Raw genomic sequence first — 21,608 nt, forward strand, 5'->3', positions numbered from 1 at the left:
ATTTGTTACACACGAGTTCTAAAGCTAGAAACAATAAAATACATGAAAAGGGTATGAATAGGTAGTTTAAACTTCATGTATAAATCAGTTTCATGCTAGAAGCATTGAGTTGTCATGGTAATAAGTTCATACCTTCTATACACAGATTAAACAGCCAATTCATTTTACTGATAGGTAGTTTAAACTTCATGGGTGGCCACTTTGTGACTAAAAGCAGTAGTTTAAGATGCACTAAAAAGAAACTCATTTTATACACACAAAATGATTCCTCCATTTCACAAGGGTTAAGCCATAAACCACTTACTTTAGAAAACCGGTTTTGACTCACCATGACCAAAACCAAACCAGTTGTAAAAGCGACAAACTACCAAGCGGGGTTAAGATCTTTTTCGAAACACTTGAATAAGAATTAGCAAACAGCCCAACATACATAATTCAGTTTATAAGTAACACATGACATAAAATAATAAATAACAAGACGTTTATTTTGTCCTCAACTTTCAAATCTATTTTGAGCGATTTATACTTAACTACGCAACTCCACATATAAATTATCCATCCATAATCTCTGGTATACTTTTACCCACCTTCCGCATTGTCCAAAATGCTGAAAAATAGTGATTCTACAAATCAAATGAACAAACAAAAGTCAATACCATCTTAAACTACTGCTTCTAATTTAATCCATTTTGACTTAAATGGTCAAACTAATCCAGATCAAATTTAAGGTTGAGCTAAAAAAACTTAAAAAGTTAGAAGCATACTTGCATCATGGCCCGCGGATTCGTAGTATAAGTTGTTTCGATGGTTTTTTCAACCTGTTCAGCAAAAACATTGTACAACATTAGTTACTCAATAGGAAAGAAGAATTGTAACTGAAAAAAATATATAAACGGACTAACCACTAGCTGAAACCCATAATGAATCGCAACCCTTTTCACGTCTTCCAAACTTAGCTCAACTGACATTTCCTGTAATGTATATAATAATATGTAAAAGCTGTAAAATCACAAATTTATGTAAACTAAGTACTTACATCTTCTTGACCGTACATATCTGCAAAGTGATAAAGAAGTGGACCTAAGTTTATCCACACCTGCCACCCAAACAGATCGATTATGATTACTTTTGTAACAAAATATATTCAACACTTGAAGATAACTGACTACTTACTCCACCATCTTTAAGAATTTTTGAAATGATTTCAATGTACTCAACAATATTGTGGGCTGTATCAAGAAAGAAGCAGGTCACAACCGCATCCCACGCACCTGCACGTATTCATTAGTTACCAGAGCATTATAAACATGACAAGCTTACTGATAGCAATGAGAAATGATAGCAATATGGTAATTTGGGTTATGATAACATTTCATGCATGGTGGCTATATTATTCCATGTTTTAAATTTAAGTGTCCTTTTAATTTATTTATTTTAACCCGCGTTTAGAAAACATGGGGTGCTTATTCAGCTATTATTTTCCACTAATTCTTGGTACTCGTTCTATTTAAAGAACATTAAAATAAATGAAAGGCGGAGACGATTTAAAAGTTATTTTGTTTTATCTCATATTCATGAGTTAGAGCAGATCCTATGCTGGTTCAACTTTGGCAAGTTGAATGGTGATCTTAGAACTGAATCCAATCTGGGTGTTGCTACTGTATCGTGTTGAATTTGGAAGCCCTATGAACTAGCTTGAGTGGTATGTCTATACCTCAAGTTGCTCACAGTTTATCCGACCGTACGTGTTCATTTGGTGGTGAATCTGTATCCAAATGAGTCGTAGTTCTATCCTTAACTTTTACTGGCTTTGAACCGGTGTACTTCGGGTCTCCCGGTTCAAAACAAACGGTAAAAGTTAAGGATAGAACCATGACTAATTTGGATACATATTCACCACCAAATGAACACAGAGGGTCGGATAGATTACGAGCAACTTGAGATACATACACACCGCTCAAGCTAGTTCGTAGGGCTTCCAAATTCAGCCCGAGATACAATCGCACCACTCATATTGGATTCGGTCCTAAGATCACCATTCAACTTGCCAAAGTTGAATGAGCATAGGATCTGTTCTAACTCATGCATATGAAATTAAATAAAATTTCTTCTCTGCCTTTCATTCATTTCATTGTTCTTTAAATAGAACGAGTACCAATATTTAGTGGAAAATAAATAACTGAACAAATACCCAATGTTTTCTAAACATGGGTCAAACAAAACAAATAAAATAAAATAAAAGGACACTTAAATTTAAAACAAGTGAAAACATGGAATAATATAGCCATTGTGAATGAAATGTGATCATAACCCAAATTACCATATTGCCATCAATTCTTATTGCTATCACTTACCTACTTGACTTGGGTCGTTATATACTTCAACGAAGTCACCACCACACATAGAAAAGCCTTCCGTAATCCCTGCACTGTGAATTCATTGTTATTAGTTTTCATGACTAATGGTCCAAAAGCAGAAAACATAATTAAATACAGAGTTGTTTTTCATCCCTGAAGTTTAGCTACTTGAGTACCATAATAATAAAACTTAAGTATATTGAACCCAGACAATCATTTAAATAAAAAAAATGAAAGAAATGCCCTTCTACTTAACTGACAAATCTAACGGAGTTATTCAAGTGGTTACAAAAATCAGGTTTGGTACTAAAATAGTTAAATCTCAGGGGAAAAAAAGCAAATTTAACTCTTAAAAAAAATAAGAAAATGTTGTGGTTAGGTTACCCAGCAGGATGAATATCGGGAATGGATACTCCACGAAGCTGATCAGCATCAGATAATGAATTGCAATTGCTGTGAATCCATGGATGGATAGTCCACTCACCAACATCCTGAGTCCTGATCATAATTATAATTAAATAAGTTTATTACTAACAGACATGATGTCATGATGACAAAAAGTATCAGAACGAACAGCTTTACTTTACTTACTGATTGAGAATAAAACTTGAACAGATCATCATGTAGTATGAGAATTCATTTCCTTGACTTATAAAACCTGTACATAATAAAATAAAAAATTATTATGATTAATTTAATTACACCCTTACATATTTGAAACTTTCATATATACCCAATTAAAACTAAAAATATCATATATACCCAACTTAAATGAATTTTTACTTATAGACCTTTTGACCCCTTTCCAATATATTTGTTTAAACCCTATTATTTATTTGGATTTTGATCGAAACCAAATTGAACTGTCGTCCCTCCTCTTTTGTTCTCTACGCCGACTGATAATCAGATCTGTATGTTCGAATCAAATAATCAAACCAGGTATAAATTATAATCGCATGATAATTTGAACAATAAGCAATCTAACTCGAACCAGATATCGAACCATCAACCATGTATAAGCTAAAAATGGGTAGATAAAAATGAAGTGAAAAGATGGGCATATATGAATTTTAAAATTTTAAGAAAATGAGGGTAAAATGGTCATCTATTAAACTGTTATTAAAAGATTTGGTACACTTCTATTTTAACTACTTTGTAAGGGCGTATATGATATTTTCCAAGTTTGTAGGGGTATATATGAAGCTGCCTCTATATATTTTACAGATTGAAGTATAATACATACCAAGACATGAGATTTCCAAGGCCAGCCTTCCTAATCCAGCACCAGGAACTAGACAAGTAGGAGGGCTACAAACACCATAACAATAATTATAATAATTATAATTACAGTTATAATAAAAGAGCATGTTCCCATGTGTCACCTTTCTTTGCTACGGTTAGGAAAATGGCGTGCAAGTTCTTCAAGAATTGGTTTATAGCATTGGTCTCGTTCCTTCTGCCCCTGTGTTTAGAGACCAAATAAGGTCAAATTTGATTTTGATGGTCAACATTGAAGCAAAGAGTTAAATAATGAATACCTCGGTAGCCCAGTCTCTAACTATATTCCTGATGACACATCGAACCTGAATAATATTATTTATCAAGTGCAATTCAGTCATCTTTAACAAGTTGTTATAAGTAACAATTGGCCAACTGATTGTATGTACATATACCTTATCAACATCCACTAGAGGAACACGAAAATCGGGCATTGACTCTAAATAATCAGTAGGAGCTTCAGCTGAAGGCTGAAAATGAAATACATAGCAAAAACATCAATATCAAATACATTTCTGTAGCATGAAAGACTAGAAACTAAAAACACATAACATGATCATACAACTGCAATCAACCAGCATTACAAGACGAGGAATCAAAGAGTAGAATACTTTTGATACTCCAGTGATCTGCTAGTTAGCTTGCTAAATTTAGCTACAATGTTCAGTAAATGATATTCCACTAAATTAACTTTAGCATTTGAGAGTATCAGCAGATATATGAGGGAGGACCTATTGTTAGATTAGCATATATGTATAAGCAGCAATATGTCCATATCGGTCACTTGGAAACTATCACACATTTATGCTTCCTTTCATCAAACCATCTAAGTTGGGTTGCAATAATCTTAGGAACACTCATCCATGACAACAAGGATTTTTAATAAACTCAAAAGTAATTATTCCCACTATAAGTAAAGGAAAAAGTATTTACAAGTCCTGACCTATAAGTTGTTAGGATTAAACGCACACACGAAACCGAACACAACACAAAAGCAATAAACGAACACGAGGATTTAACGTGGTTCGGTCTAAACTGACCTACGTCCACGGGTGGCAACTAGGTATATCTTTATTGAGTGACAAATATTACAAGTACATAATGTTGTTTATATAGAGACTGAACTAGGGTTAGTAAATTATTATGCAAGAAATCTAAACCGGGCCGGGCTTGGGCCCGACCGCCCACACCCGTCTCCTCTTTTGACTTCATATAATAAACCGGGCCAACAAGGCCTACGAACCCAACAATCTCCCACTCGGAGGCCTTGAGTACTCTCGTTTGCACTCCTGATTGTACTTCTGTAATCTGAACATTAAACTTCTTCTAGTTGCCACCGCCTTCTCATCAATTAACCTGAAGGCCCGTTGAAGCTCCCCGGAGCTCCAACACGTCAGTCACGGCTGAAACTGCCCCTGACCCGTTCTCTGTCCCTACCGGCTCCCACTGTAACGAACTACCGGATCCTGAGATAACCTGAGAACAAACACTCTCCATATTCAGCAAGTAATTCATTGGAGAGACTTTTACAGCTGGAATACTGGTTTTCTTAATCCACTGTCGACCTGGAACTGTAACTGAAACACGACATGTGCTCCCACTGTCACGATGTCCCCCAACTGATTTAACCTTCCTAGCTCGTTCATCCTGAATCTTCACTTTGGCTCTGGGTTTGTTACTTGCAAAACGAACCTTCTTCTACCCACGAGATTCTGTGAACCGGATTTTGTCTTTCACCAAAACTGGATCCACTCCTTTCGGTGACATATCGACCATATATAACGAACCCATTTTCTTGCCACGAGCAACCACGAGATTCCCTTTGACTACTTTCCACTGCCCATTCCCGAACTTAACATCGTGCCCTTGGTCATCCAACTGCCCAACTGATATCAAACGTTTCTTCAAACTTGGAATAACCCTCACGTCTTTCAAAGTCCAAGAAGTACCGGCTGAAGTTATCAAATCAACGTCTCCCATACCCGTAACCTCTAAAATATCACCATTCGCTAGTCGAACCTTTCCAAAATCCCCAAATTTAAGATTCTTCATCGTTTCACTACAGTGAGTGGCATGAAACGATGCACCAGAATCCATCACCCAAGCATCAACGCCACTCTCAACACTACAAACCAAAGCCTCATCACTACTGACCCCGTCATCTGTGTCGTCTTCTGTAACGTTCACCTCTTTATTACCATTCGGACACTGATTCCTGAAGTGTCCTTTCTCTTTACAACCCCAACATTCAATATCCTTACGAGTCTTAGACTGACTCCTCTTCCTGCTCCCACTGCCTCACTGTTTTCCCCTACCTCTACCTTCTGTGACTAGCATATTGCCTGATGATTCACCTGAACTTCTGCGTCTTGAATCTTCTCCCAGAATCAGATCTCGAATCCCATCGAAAGTAATATTTGTAGACGAACTACAAACTGCAGTCACTGTTTGCGACCAACTGTCGGGCAAAGAGGATAATAACAAGAGGCCTTGAACTTCATCATCAAACTTAATGTCAACTGACACTAAGCGGGACAAGATCGAATTAAGATTATTGATATGAGTTGTAACTGACCCACCCTCTTTCATTCTTGTTGTCACTAGCTCTCGGATAAGATAGACTTTATTCGCTGCCGAAGGCTTCTCATACATGTTGGATAGTGCGTCCATCATACCACGGGCTGTGGTTTCTTTCATGACGTTAAACGCCACATCTTCCGACAACGACAATGTAATACAAGCCCTAGCTTTCTTGTCTAACTTCTTCCAATCTGCTTCTGACAACTTTTCTGGTTTTTCATCCTCGAACACTACATCCAAGTCTTTCTGACAAAGTAGTGCCTCAATCTGCATCTTCCACCAACCGAACTTCTGTCCGTCAAACTTCTGTATCGAAACCTTTCCGTCTTCTGCCATAACAATGACTAAAACGAAAAACTGGATAAAAACAGAGACAGACACAACAATGGCACGAGCCTGAACTTAACGACTGTTCAACTGAACTCTGTTAAACAATCAACCTATTTAACGTGCAGCGGAATAACGAACTGTAAATCAGAAACCGAAACTTTAAACTGAAACGATAAACCTGACAAACGCGGTTGGCACTGGTTCTAAGTTTCTTTAAATTTCTTCTGACTTGAAACTGTTCTTCAAAGAAAATAGGATCTTGATTCGCTCGTACTTAATAAAATATGATCTCGACCCAAATTATTTCCAGGCTAAATTGCCCAAGACTGGCCCACACAAAATATTAAACAAACTGGTTTAGGCCTACTGCCTTTGATTCCAGCCCACTTAATTAGAAGAAACCCAAAACGATTTGGGCCTCCTACCCTTTGTTTTCCACGGCCCAAAGTAGAATAATAGGTCAAAATTTTTTTTTTCTTCACGTGCTTTGTTTTGGAATAGTGTGAACACTAAGAAGATAATAATGCTTACTTTTTTTTTCTTTCTGGACAAACACTAACAGCAACAAAAAAAATAACGCACGATTGAACAATACGGTGGTGATGCGCAGATGACTTTCGAACAGAACCTCCACAAAAAGAACATCGGTGGCTGGGAAAAAACCCTAACCGACTGTGACGACGGCGAACAGAAACTGACGGAACCCTAGCTCCGACTTCTGCGGCCGCGATGAGCAGAACTGGTTCACGCGTTCTCGTGTGATCCGAACCTAAGCTCTGTTACCACTTGTTAGGATTAAACGCACACACGAAACCGAACACAACACGAAAGCAATAAACGAACACGAGGATTTAACGTGGTTCGGTCTAAACTGACCTACGTCCACGGGTGGCAACTAGGTATATCTTTATTGAGTGACAAATATTACAAGTACATAATGTTGTTTATATAGAGACTGAACTAGGGTTAGTAAATTATTATGCAAGAAATCTAAACCGGGCCGGGCTTGGGCCCGACCGCCCACACCCGTCTCCTCTTTTGACTTCATATAATAAACCGGGCCAACAAGGCCTACGAACCCAACATAAGTGTATACATCAAGTGAGAAATGTTAAAAGTGATGAATGAATATAGTTATATAGGCCACATCAGATGAGGAAAAAAAACTAAACACTCACATCCTTGTTGGAAACAGTAAGAGGGTCAAAAGAGTTCTCATCCTTCACACATGTAGCATCGTCACAGCCACACTTATGAGTGTCATTATTATCCTGCAATTTTGCTATCAGTATGAATACAAACAAAAGTAAATAATGAATAAGATATATATACATATATAAATGTACCTCATGCCCTGTGCAAACTTCACCAGATTTCTTAGAATGTGGTCTTCCGCTTATTAAGGCTGGTTCACAACAGGGATCCCTATCTTCTGAGTGAGCATGACCACATGAACCATCATCCATATGCTCACAAGCATCATCATCGTCTTGGCTCATATCAACAGGAGGCTCAAACGCCTGAAAACAAAATGCATAAGTATTTAAGACCTATTAATGCACAGATGAAGGCTGAAATGACTACCTTTAGCATTTCAAAAATGAAATAGGTATTTTTTGAGATACACCTGCAAGAATAAAGAGGACGTTGATTAATACCTACCAAGAAACTATGGTACTAATCTAACGTAACTTCTTTGGTGACAAAAAAAACATACAACTAGATAATGAATAATAACCTGAGAGTAAATATTCAGATAACAATACAACTAGCACAATAAAGGTAATCTTCTTCTGGAAAGAAACCTCATACAACTAAGTGTGGTTTGGATGCATATTTTAATTAGTTTGCCTGGCCCCACCATCCAACCATATTCTTCTAGAAAGAAGCACTCATGCCACATATTGAGAAAGTAGCTGATGTTCTGGCACAGATAACAAGTTTAACATTGATCCTTTAATCTAATGGGCTAATGGCTCTCAAATTTCTTTTATGGTTTCACTTTCAAAATAAAGTCAAAACCTCAGTGGAAAAATGTGTAAGGAATATAATAAATGATAAACATGAAACACACGCTAACATATGCCTTGACAGAAACATAAACAGATAGAAAGCAAATTCGAGAAAACGGTTAAATGAAGTACGAGAGTTAGACCTGGCAAACTGGGCGGATTGGGTGGGTAAGGGTCAATATGGGTTCAAAGCAAAATGAGCTCAGTTCAAAATGAACCGTTTAAAAAAAACATCATATTGTTTTGGGTCAAAATGGGTTTTGGCCCAAACAGAGTCGGAACAGACGTTTTAGAACTTTTTGTACCAAAATAGGCTCTCCTGTTATATTTTCATATGGTGGGCTGGTGGCTAGTGGTGGAGGCGGTGGTGGAGGCGGTGGTGGGGCATCATATTGTTTTGTGTCAAAACAGGTTTTGGCCAAAACAGAGTCGAGTTGCAACGAGTCGTTTTAGAATTTTTTGTACCAAAATAGGTTCTCCTGTTATACTTTCGTATGGTGGGCTGGTGGCTAGTGGTGGAGGCGGTGGTGGGGACAACTACAAGGTAGTGTTAGAGGTGGAGGTGGCAGTGGTGGATGACGTGGTGGCGGAAATAGAGCAACGATGGTGTTGGTGGAGACAGTGGTGCCGATGCTGGAGGCAGGGGTTGGATTGGTGGCTGTGCCGGTGATGGTGATGATGGTGGAGATGGCATGTGCGACAACGAGTAGGTGGTGGTGACAAACAATGGTCATGGGTAGTGCCAACTGCCAACCCATGTGGACCCTTTTAAGTTGATAAGTTTAATAATAGTAATCTAAGCATTTTGACCAATCAACTGATTTGAGAAGGGCACAAGTGAGCCCGTATACAATTTATTCTTTGAATAATGGGCCATGATTGCTACCTATAACCAGAGCATATCTTCATTGAATAGGCTAGAAGCTCACATAACTGTAACCTATAACTGATAACAAATTCCTTAACTTTTTAAAATTTCTCAGAATACACCTTAAACAACCTTGATTTTCAGAATGGTGCCTAGTCATTCTGATTATTCAGAAACAATGCATGCACACTCAATGCCTGATGGAGAACAAGCGCACGCACACACACACATATACATACATAAAAGTTGAAAAAGATATACCGTCTCAATTTCTGATATTTTAAAGGAAGATGTGACAGCAGGGCCTGCAAAAGGTTAAAAAAGACGTAGTCAACAACAACAAAATGAGTCATCTTCCTCAACACTAAATGATACACATGATGATGCATTGCAGAGTCTTCTAAAATATACAGAAGTCAATTATCATGATGATGATGTAAGTCATTATGATTTATGAGTTTGGAGGAAAACATTTATACCTTGTGAGCCACCGGAAGCCTTCTAAAAGATCTCTCATATCTTTTCACATCCTCCTCTGCGGCTTCTGGATAGCTGCATCAACCAATTTGAGAAAAATATGAGCCATCAGTACTTATTATTTATCTTTTTTTATAGGAAAAAGATATATCATGGTGGAGTATGAATAAAATAGACAAATTCTGTGAGAGAAACAACTGAAGGTTCTTTTGAACTTTGAAGATTTTAAAAAACAGCAAGATGTTTGGAAACATCAATAACATGTAACAACCTCAATTCACAAAGGGAAAGTTTTTTTTTTAAATGATAATAAAACACTGATTTGATGGCAACATGTATCTTTAAGATTAATGGTGTACAACACAGCATCCGATCGCATCACATGCACATCATGGAATCGTGTGCATCCCGTATTATGCACGCATTTTAAAAACAAGCTTGTTACATGATTAAGGCTAACAAATTTCATCCTCACCTAATGAGTATGCAACTAGTTTTCTAAGCCAGTAAATAGAAACTGCACTAATTCTATATATTTGATTATTTTCAATATTTGATGTATTTATTAGTTTTCAATGAAGTAAGATATATATATATATATATATATATATATATATATATATATAGTTTAATAGCTTCCTGATATGCAAGTTATCCCGGGCTCCCATCATTAAAAGAATGTTTTCCTAACCTAAAAGAAGGCAAGTAAATAAAACACAATTACGATTTATCACTGGTTTTGTAAACCGGCATATGTCCTATTATCCTGTGCAAATATTTTCATACAATCATACTCTATAGTGACTTTTCAGTTCACACGTATAGGTTCAGGATTGAAAGCTAATTTATATGAGTATAGCACACATCAGTATCTGTTTTTGCAATTCAATATATACTATACATATGCTTACATACACACAAACACATAGCAGATTTAAAACTTCTGGCTGTAAAAATGAATAAAACTTGACGTTGAATTTGATCATACAAATTTGTCGCTGTAAATAAACATAATTAGCGCCAATGGACATTGAATACAATAAAAATGCATCAATTGAAAGCAAATAACCTAACGCAGATCATAAGATTTTAATTAATCATACTACAATAAGTCAATATACACGCTTAACGAAACCAGAGTCTATGATCAATTTGAAAGTCAAAAGGCTAATTAGACAGTTACAAGAAACAAAAATGAAACAGTTATGGAATAGAATTAGAAATACGTAAAGCGTAGTGTAGTGAATTGAAGGAGGAGTGTTACTTGATATAGGCGGAGACGATGCGGCGGAGAGATTTGACTTCTAGGTCTTCTTCGTGCTTTCTCCGGCGAAGTTCGTCGTCACTCATGGTGTTGGTGGTGGACATATTGGTTGGTTGTTTGACCAGAGAGTGAGTGAGACGGTGTTTAGCGGCGAAGTAATAAAGCTGCTTTAAATAAATGGGTCACGGTGTGGTATGGGTTGGGTTGGGTTGGTCTATTGGGCCGAGCGGATGGATCCAGAAACATATATTGGATATTTTATTTTTTATATTTATCAAAATTTATATTTATGGTGTATATTTTTTTTCTTATGGTTCTAGAAATGTTTTTCAGCACGTTTATTTATCGGATTCATAGATGGCGTTCTTGAATAACATTGAGAGTACAAAATAGGGATGACAGGATGTAGAATTTGTGTTCATTTGTTTGATTAAACTTTTAATTGGTTTTTATTTATTTATCACTTTACTATTGTTATTCTCAATCATTGATGCTTTACGATAATATCATGACATCAACATCATTAAAACGTCAGTACATCTCTCTCATCTCCTTCTTCACTCTCCTCTACTTCCGCCATCTTAGATACCATCGCATTCACGTCGACGCCATAAGTCTAATGTTTGCTTCAGGTGTTGTGTGTGCTTTTGAATTTTGATGTTTGATTCATGTAAGTTTATGTAGTTTTGGGGTTATGAATAGAACATGAAGTGTGTGTTCGGATTTTAGGTTGTAATTGCCTATGTTTTATTTCAATATTTTCAAGGAGAAGGGGGTATTTACTGAAATTAAAAGATGAAATTTATAATTTATTCCAAGCATAAACGACAAAAATTGTAAGTTATCATACTATACTTTTTTTAAAGCCAAGAAAAAATGAAATTTTCATACCGGTAAAATTGTTTTGATTTGATTACTTTTCAATCAAGTAAATTGCCAAAATCGTCCATGAGGTTTGGTTATTTTTACGAATTTCTTTCAAAAAGTTCTTTCGACAACTGGACCTTTTAGGTTTCCCAATTGTTGCTAGTATCGTCCTTCAGGTTTCCCAACTATTGTCATTATAAAAAGACCAAAGCACACCTGAGTTAATGTTAAAAGTTAACGAAGTTATTGATTTTGACGATACCGGCAATAATTGAGAAACCTAAAAGTTATAGTTGCAAAAAGGAGTTCCTTTTTAAACAAAAGTTGCAGAAGTAATCACATCTCACTATCTCAAGATGATTCTGATATTTTTACTCTTTTTAAATTCAAAGTATATATATATATTAATTTGAAAGGCTGAAGACTCTCACATTTAGCTACTGTTCTAATGCTTCAATATTTTGTGCATCAATTACAAGTCTTTAATGCATATTGAATTTGTCACCTTTCAATACACGTGGCCTTGGTCTGTGTTGTTGCAGGCCATAAGCTTCTTTCCATTCTCTTTCTCATCTATCACACTCTAAACTCCTCCTCTAATATTCACTAAGATGTCTTTTCTTCAGTTCTCTTTCTCATCTTCTTGGTTTCTCCCTCTAAACATAAAGAGCTCGATCTATGTGTCCATTCATTTTCAATCAAGTCCATGGCTGCCGTGGAAGGTTACAGCGGCAGTGGGTCTACAACTCTTTATTTAGCGAGAGAAACAGGGACTAAGAGTGGGTTCTAGAAAGAGAAATAAAGACATGGGCGTAGATCCGGCGGCTGTCTATGATGGCGCCGGGGAGCAACGGTAGGTTCTAGAGAGAGAGAAACAAAGAAAACGTTGCCTTGTCGTTGCTGGAAGCTCCGGCTATCTATGGCGGCGGCGGAAAGTGCGGCGCTTTCAGTTGTTACCCTATTCTTGCTTTGAACCTTTTGCTCTCACTCGATGAGGGTGAGAATCTGACTAGGTGTTGCTCTGCCGTTTCCGGCGGCTCCGACCATCTATGGCGGTGACTGTGTTTTGTATGTTAAAGGCTATGATGATACTTTTGGAGTTATCTGAGCCTCCCACATTATCTATTTTTTGGCAAGAGTGCATTTGTTTTTCGATTTTTCATGTGTTTTTATTTGTTTCTTTAACATTAGTTTGTTTGATGACTTTATTTGATATTTTTTATTTTAAGGTTTGAGGGAGTTTATGTTATTGTTTCTTTGACTTTAGGCTTGTATGAAAGCTGTAAAACCGAAACTTCAGGGATTTATATTTTGTGCGTGACTCTGTTCGCTATATAATTTGACGAATAATTTGCAGGAAATAATAATAATAATAATAACAACAACAATAAGGTACAATTTGGTCAACATTGTACAAAGTTTGATATATAAATATGACAAAAGTGATGAATTAGGATGAACCCATCCATGGTAAGGATTCCGATCTATAACCGAGTTTGATACTTTCTGGTTGTATGTGGTTCTCAGATCCGTTACGTACCAATGCTACTAACATATGTTCCTTAAAGGTTTAAATTGCTAGCTATAAGCTCAAAACTTGTAGAATTCTAACTCCACCACAGTAAGATAAAGACTTGCGAATTCACTTACGAATGATTGATTTACCTACCACAAACTTGATTTATGCGTCCTTAACAAATGTGTTGTCGCGCGTTATTTACCCGCCACAAACTTGATGTATGCATCCTTAACAAAGGTCTTGTCGCCGCAACGCGCGACGAGCAAAAATTGTAGTTGTTAATATATAAACTTTGATAAAAAGAACTAAACACCCAAGGACCAAAATACAATATAAGTAGTTCCAGTCCCATAATTTCTCCGAAACTAGTCGGTATCATTTGATTATTATCTCAACTGTAGCAAATCATGTTGACTAGTGTAACACACGTCCAACGCTCTCCCATAATATAAGTCAAGCCACCTCTTTCTTTCTCTCATCTTCTCTCTCACCATCACCAGAAGATGAAGAACAACAACAACCGAAGCGGTGGTGTGATAATCAGATCATCATCACCCAAATGGATCATCATCTTCAGCATCTTCAGTTTCCTATGTGGCATGCTCTTTACAAACAGGTTCTTCTTTTTATTATTAATTGTATTTGCATCTTCAAAATTCATTAGATCGGTGGGTTTCTAATTTGACTGGTTATAGGATTTGGTTTCCGATTGAATCCGAAGGAAGGATGATGAGACCGAAAGAACAGGGGATCAAAATTGTTGCTGCTCATGATGATTGCATAACAAATAAGGTTTTATTGCTAATAATAATTAACATGTAAATGGTTTTAATACTTTTTGATGTGTTATTAATTGGTTTGGTGGTTACTTTCAGGATAATGATGTATTGGGAGAAGTTCATAAAACCCAAGAAGCTATCAAGTAAGCATAGAGCATTTTACACCTTAATATTGTATACTGTTCTATCTATGTGTTGTTGTGCTGAGAATTATATATCTAAATACTAGATGCTAAATAACAAGAGTAACAAAATGAATCTTTTTTTCTTTTTGGATCTTAAAAATATTTGAATAAAAGAAAATGATAAAAATGCGTTTTTTATTCGTCATTCCTGAATTAAAAGAAAAGGTGTTTTGTGTATGTATATGATCTACACATGCGTAGGTAAACGGTTAAACGTTTAAAAGCATACGGAGAAATGTGTTTGATGGTTTTTTATGTACAAAAGCATACACATTTGTATGTTAGAAGTACAAAATAAAGTTCAACGATTTATGTTTGTTCATTTGTTTTCGTAATAATTTAGTATTCTGTAATGATCTTCACCCTATATATCCTATAGCCCGTATGAGAGAATCTAAAAAATAGGAGTTTTTTGATACATCAATCATGTTTTTCTTTGAAGTGGTATAATTTTGATGTTTGTCTTTGAAGTATAATATTAATGATTCTTCGAGGTGTATCAGGATACTTGAAAATTCAATTTCAGAGCTGAGATTGGAGCTCTCTAAAAATCAAAGTTCATCTGAGGAAGCAATCCGTGATGATTTGCATTCTCACACGACAGATGGAAACACGGGTGGGAGTAGAAAAAAGGTGTTTATGGTAATTGGGATTAACACTGCGTTTAGTAGCAGAAGAAGACGGGATTCGATTAGAGAAACATGGATGCCTAGGGGTACTTAGTTGTTGTTTACACGTTACTTATTTTACGCCTCTGTCGCCCTTTTTTAGAATAGTTGAATCATTGTGTAGGTGAAAAGCTACTTCAGCTCGAGAAGGAAAAGGGTATTATCGTCCGTTTCATGATTGGTCACAGGTACTTGTTTCTATCTGTATATGTTTATGCTTCTTTTTGGTTTGTTTTAATTGTTAAAGTGTACGATCATGAACACAATAATTTTCAATTTTGTTTTTAGTTCAGTTTATTTTTTTAATAATTTATACCTAGTTACCTATGGAAGTTTTATTTCTGAAATGACTAATTTGGCAAACGAAATCCAAAAATGAACATTGGCCATCACTAGCAAGAAAACGTGCTTAATTTTCCTGTTATTATCTCATTTTTTGTTTTTCTATTACAGTGCAACATCTAAGAGCATTCTAGATCGAGCCATTGACTCTGAGGAAGCTCAACATAAAGATTTCTTTAGGCTGGTAAGACAAAAGAAAACAAGAAGAGTATTTCTTGATTCATTTTTACTTAATTTATCCTTATTTATTATCATCACGGTCATCACAGGAACATGTTGAAGGGTATCATGAGCTGACTTCTAAAACACGGATCTTCTTTTCCACAGCTTTCGCCAAATGGGATGCAAAGTTCTATGTGAAAGTGGACGATGATGTTCATGTCAATCTCGGTATGATTATCTATTTTTCTTGATTTTTCTATACTTTATTATTTCCTTCACTACCTATGAAATGGCAAGCCTTACTGCTTTTCTAAGAGAATTGCAATATTTACATTCTTGTAAAGCATTAAACATAAAGTTAACTATTTACCTTTAATTATCACCGAACAATTTGTCCCAATTCAAAAGTTTTTTATGCTGACATTTAGATCAACTATTATCTTTTGTAGTCTTCTTACTTTGAGGTAGGCCTATAAATGAGCCGAACTTTCAGTGAACCATTCGGCGGGAAGTTCATTTACTAATAAACGAACAAACGTGAACAAAAGTATTTCTAAATCTAGTTAAACGAACGAACATGAACACGTGTCTTGTTTGTTCATTTATGTTTGTGAACGTTCGTTCACTGAAATTCGTGTACGTTCATTTATGTTCGTTAGTTTACGTTTGTTCGTTCACGCTCGTATATTCATTTAAATTTGTTTGGCCAAGTACAACTTAGTTTAGTTTTAGCAACTTTTTTGGCCCAGTACATTGTTCTTCACATTACTTTTAACCGGTTTTAGCTCAGTTATGTTTTTACGTTCGTGAACCATTCCTTTATACTGTTAATGAACGAACATGAAAACACGAACATGTTCAACGAATGAACACAAACAAGAAAATCTCGTTCGTTTAATTGTTCATGTTTGATTTGACAAGCCTACATTTGAGGCAAACGTAGAACGAGCCTATGTAGTTTGCATTTATTATTATTGTTGATGTTCTTAGTTTATTATTATTATTATTATTATTATTATTATTATTATTATTATTATTTTGCTGTTATGAAAATGAGCAATTGATGCAGGCATGTTGACTACAACTCTTGCACGACATCAGTCAAAACCAAGGGTTTACACAGGATGTATGAAATCCGGGCCCGTTCTTTCACAAAAGTAAACGCTTAAATAATTACATTCATTATGTCATTTATCTAGGAAAATGAATTTATTCTTAACTCTTAAGTTTTCCTTTTTAATATTGTGTCTCGTAGGACAGTGAAATACCATGAACCTGAATACTGGAAATTTGGAGAGGAAGGAAATAAGTATTTTCGTCATGCAAGCGGACAGATTTATGCAATCTCAAATGATCTTGCTGCATACATCTCTACCAATCAGTAAGTTTCTTTGACTTTCAAGAGTCAAACATGGCGTAACAGTCAATGTTGTTTTTTATTATCTAAAATTATTAATGTTTAGGCCGATTTTGCACAAATATGCAAATGAAGATGTGTCACTTGGAGCTTGGTTTATCGGTCTTGATGTTGAGCATATTGATGATCACAACATGTGTTGTGGGACCCCTCCTGGTGCGCTATTCATCCTTTTCTTTGTTTTTTTTTCTATATATATATATATTTTGTAAAATTAAATGTTGGAGTTGTGTAGATTGTGAATGGAAGGCAGAAGCGGGTAATGTGTGCATAGCATCGTTTGATTGGAGTTGCAGTGGCATTTGTAAATCCGTTGAAAGACTCAAGGATGTTCACAAGAGATGCGGGGAAGATCCCGCTGTTCTTTGGAGTGCACAATATTAGTTGTGTCTACTGTCAAAGAATTTTGGTAGAATGGTATCAGCTGTATACTACACATATTGTTGTTATATACAAGGCAGATAAATTTTATGAAATCACAGGAAATTTGAGAACTATGATCCTATTTGAGACTGATTTAGGCCATACATGAAAAGAAAAACTATATAAATACTACATGTCTGTTCTTTTTATTAGCAAGTTTTTGTTGTCATTAGTTCATTGTTTTGGGTGAGAAGGGGGGGGGGGGTTGCTTTTGATACTTCAGAGGATCGTGTCTCGTCTTTTTAATCCTCGAGTGTTCATTGGAGTTTATGCGATTATTGTGGGGGTTGCTTTTGTTCTGGTTATTGGAAGAACCATTGTCTACATGTATCTTGGGTCGGAGACTACTCAAAAGTTTTTTAATCCTAAAGTATTTGATTACATTATAATTAGATTCGTCATAGCATCCTTCATGTTTCAATGCTGTTTTTCAACACCACCCCTTCGAGACGAATTCTTAGTCGAGCAAAGCTTTCTTCATGTGTTATTTGATGTTACTTGTTAGTATCATCCGCACAAAAGTAGTAGACTTTTGATCCAATGTTTGGTGGATAATCACCAAAATAGTGTTGACCTAATCAGATAACCTTTACTTTCTTTCTACTGAACCAGCCATGGATCAAGCTAGCTAGTGTCTACGTGGCACAAATATTTTGTGCCCTTCTTGCACGCCTATGTTAAGTTATTAAATATTTAAAAAAAAAAAGAAGGTTATCCTTCTACGTTGCTGCAAGCTGTGTTGTAAGTCCATCTCCAATTGTTGCTGCAGGCTGTGTTGTAAGTCCATCTCCAATTGTCACTGATGCAGATTTGCAAGCACAATAAACAAAAGATGTGTCCACAAGTCAAAACATACAAGGTCATACACAATGTCCTGGCACAGCAAATAAAAAATGACTAAATAATCCATCCTTTCATAATAATGCATAGAGCCAACTTTTGAATTTGAATAAATAGGTGGTTTTTCAACATTTTTACCTAAAAATGTATAAAAGTTATAAAACAAGTCAAACATATCAAACGGACTAAATAAATAGGTGGTAATTTCAACATTTTTACTTAAAAAATGTGAGTCAAACATATCAAAATGACTTAACATTGTCCATAGCGTATTTAAACATATCAAACGGACTGAACATTTGGCCACAGTGTTTAGTATCAAACGATTTAAAAATGCTTAGTATCAAACGGACTAAACATTGTCAATTGCATATTTACGTTCACAAATATTTATTTTTATTTATTTAACTAGACAAATATTTAATTTAGTAGCTCGTAAACTGATTGATACTAAACGTTCTTAAAATGTATCAAGTCATGAAACGAGGGCTAAACATTGCCATAGCATGTTTACATTTACAAATGTGTAGTACCTCATAAACCGCTTTATGAATCAATTCAAATTATTATTTTCATAGTATAGTTTTATATAGGAATATTGATTTTAAATAATCCCAACTATGACATATTGGTAAATATCAGTCCCAACTTTACACTTGCCTTCTGACCGTCCCAACTATTGATGTGTTTGTTTTTAACGGGTCGCGACTAACGGATGCTAACTCCGTTAGTGATTTGCTGACGTGGACCTTCTTCTCCGGCCGCATCACGCCGGAAACTTGCAACTCGCCTCCATTCTCCCTAATATCGTTACACCATCTCTCTCTATCTTTCTCCTCATTCAAAACATAACCGACGTGCCGCCGTTGCTGTCTCCGGCAAAGTCCACCCTCGTCAATCGTGCACCATTTGAGGTAATTGACACATCATTCGACTCGTTTTTATCCTCTTAACAAAAGCCGTATGCTTATTTTGTAAATCGTGTAACATTGATTTCAAATTTTTGAAAATAAAATCGGGATTGGTATATAAAAATTGGCCATAAAAGAAGATAAAATCTACTTCATTTTCTAATTTCCGATGTGTTTTGAAAAGGGAGGGAGACGGTGTGACGATACTAGGAAGAATGGAGGCGAGTTGCAGGTTTCTGGCATGATGCGGCCGGAGAAGAAGGTCCACGTCAGCAAATCACTAACAGAGTTAACATCCGTTAGTTGCGGCCCGTTAAAACAAATACATCAATAGTTAGTACGGTCAACATGCAAGTATAAAGTTGGGACTGATATTTACCAATAGGCCATAGTTGGGATTATTTAAAACAAAATATTCCTTTTATATACATTATGCATCAATATCTTAAGTTAATGACGAGCCTTGTACATTAATGCACGGATGACTTGTACAGTTCAATTTACACCTCGATCTTGAATAACGTTTACATCAAAGCATCACAAAAAACAAAACATTTACCTATTTCTTCTTCCTAAATTTTGAAATTACATATTTTCCTAAATAATGCTTAAAAAGTATTATACATTTTACATTAAAAATTTGTATTTTAAAAAAATATGTAATTTCCTTTGTTTAGAAAAAAAAATATGTAATAATCCCACAAAAATAAAACATCACAAAAATAAGAGCGTGGTAAAGGTAGGTTTGGATTACATGAAACAATTTCTCTATAATCAAACCATTTCAAAAAAAAAATTTAGTTGAATAGTAATTAATAAGCATCGAATTTTTCGCGGTGAATACCAAAACGACATAAGACGAACTTAATTGAAGTTTATAGCATTTATTTGATTAGATCTGATAGTATTGTAAAGGCTATATATACAAAATTTCTAATCCCACTAGTTATATATATACAACACACAAATGATCACCAAATTGTATTGAAACTAAACCAACGTTAACATTACATATGGAATTGAATTTCTGGTGGCGTTGGATGTTGTGGCCCAACATCCGGAGGCATCCATTCTGGTGGCGCTGTTGGTGGAACTACATCAGGACCACCAGGGGTATTTGGTGGCACTGGCATATCCGGCCCCGGTGGTTGGATTTCAGGATCCGGTATTGGTGGCCCGGGAAACTCTGGGGCTGGATTCGGTGGTGGCGGCGGCGGTTGGATTCCAGGGTCCGGTATCGGTGGTCCGGGAAACTCCGGGGCCGGGTTCGGTGGCAAAGGCGGAGGATCAGAAGGCTTGTCTGGAGTACTGAGGGAGATATAACTCTCTGGTGGATTTTGTTTGGCTTTTATGGATGTGAAAGGTGGTAGAACGGTGTGTGTTTTGGTGAGTGAATAAATTGTAGGGTATGGAATGTTTTTCATGATCGTACGATAATTTGATGAAATTGGAAATGACATCGTTGATGTATTGTAAGAATATTGACGGTGTAGATGCATCTATATATATGCATCAAGTTTGAGATAACGGACACGTGGAGAGCATATGCAATAGATTGGTGTAAAGGTGTTTTTTTTATGTACACGTAGCTTTAACTCCCACGTACTTGTGAATGCATCTCTGAAACCTTTCTTAAGGCTATTTGTTAGGCTGCGTGCTATGGTGGAGGGCTTCGAAGCCACTTCACAGTGTCACGTTAACGTCATGTGGGCAGTGGGGGCATCGAAGCCCCAGAGCATAATGCCCTTCTATGGTGAGGGGGCTTCGAAGCCCAACCTTTTTATTTTATTTTATATAAAACAAAAAACCAATATAAATATAAATAAAAATAAAAAACATACAAATAAAAAAACCAATACAGATAAAAATAAAAACCCTACAAATAAAAATACAACTACTGCTAGTCGTCGTCGTTCTCGTTTGCATATTTGGCCAATATCTTTGCTCTTCTTTTTTCCATCACCGCCCGCGACACAGGATCTAGATGCGATAGATCTTTTGTGATGAGCTTGAGTTCCTTTTATTTCGTTCGCTCCAAGTGGGTCGCTTTGTATTCCGCAAGCATCGCCTTTCTTTCTTCGTGCACCTTCATGAGGCCCTCCTGTTTTTGTTTTTTAAGGTTGGCAATCTCGACTAGCCTCCGCTCCAAGTTTTCAAGATTCGAGCTCGCATCGGAACTCTTAGAGGATGTGGTTCTGGACGAAGATCCTCCACTCTAGCCGTCGCCTTAGCTTTATCTCTTCCTACCGGCCGTGGCAACTCATCCGGTTCGTCAAAAATTAATTCTGGATCCAACTCGTTTAGATTAATTTGACAACGACCATCGGAC

The 21,608-nt window shown here is 36.2% G+C and overlaps 2 protein-coding genes across 2 annotated transcripts; one reads left to right on the top strand and one right to left on the bottom strand.

Moving 5' to 3' along the window:
* Positions 1-415: 415 nt before the first annotated feature.
* LOC143535985 (uncharacterized) lies at positions 416-11,298 on the bottom strand. Its single transcript, XM_077030083.1, has 18 exons — positions 11,167-11,298; positions 9,905-9,977; positions 9,687-9,730; positions 8,130-8,172; positions 7,892-8,065; positions 7,724-7,816; positions 4,031-4,105; positions 3,896-3,940; positions 3,740-3,819; positions 3,601-3,665; positions 2,949-3,015; positions 2,742-2,855; positions 2,355-2,428; positions 1,174-1,271; positions 1,037-1,096; positions 903-971; positions 765-818; positions 416-623 (listed from the first exon to the last, which is right to left on the bottom strand). The coding sequence occupies exons 1-18, from the start codon at positions 11,268-11,270 to the stop codon at positions 552-554; spliced, it is 1,404 nt and encodes a 467-aa protein (XP_076886198.1). The 5' UTR covers positions 11,271-11,298; the 3' UTR covers positions 416-551.
* Positions 11,299-13,981: 2,683 nt separating this feature from the next.
* LOC143535966 (beta-1,3-galactosyltransferase 7-like) lies at positions 13,982-17,581 on the top strand. Its single transcript, XM_077030070.1, has 11 exons — positions 13,982-14,168; positions 14,248-14,344; positions 14,428-14,474; positions 15,020-15,231; positions 15,309-15,372; positions 15,638-15,710; positions 15,796-15,916; positions 16,758-16,845; positions 16,944-17,069; positions 17,152-17,261; positions 17,341-17,581. Exons 1-11 carry the CDS (start codon positions 14,056-14,058, stop codon positions 17,487-17,489), a joined length of 1,200 nt encoding a protein of 399 aa, XP_076886185.1. The 5' UTR covers positions 13,982-14,055; the 3' UTR covers positions 17,490-17,581.
* The last annotated feature ends 4,027 nt before the right edge of the window (positions 17,582-21,608 follow it).

This window comes from Bidens hawaiensis, unplaced genomic scaffold (genome assembly GCF_021521415.1).
Source record: "Bidens hawaiensis isolate Kalapana, Puna unplaced genomic scaffold, B.hawaiensis_p1.1 tig00010730_1, whole genome shotgun sequence".
NCBI classification, from domain to species: Eukaryota; Viridiplantae; Streptophyta; class Magnoliopsida; order Asterales; family Asteraceae; genus Bidens; species Bidens hawaiensis.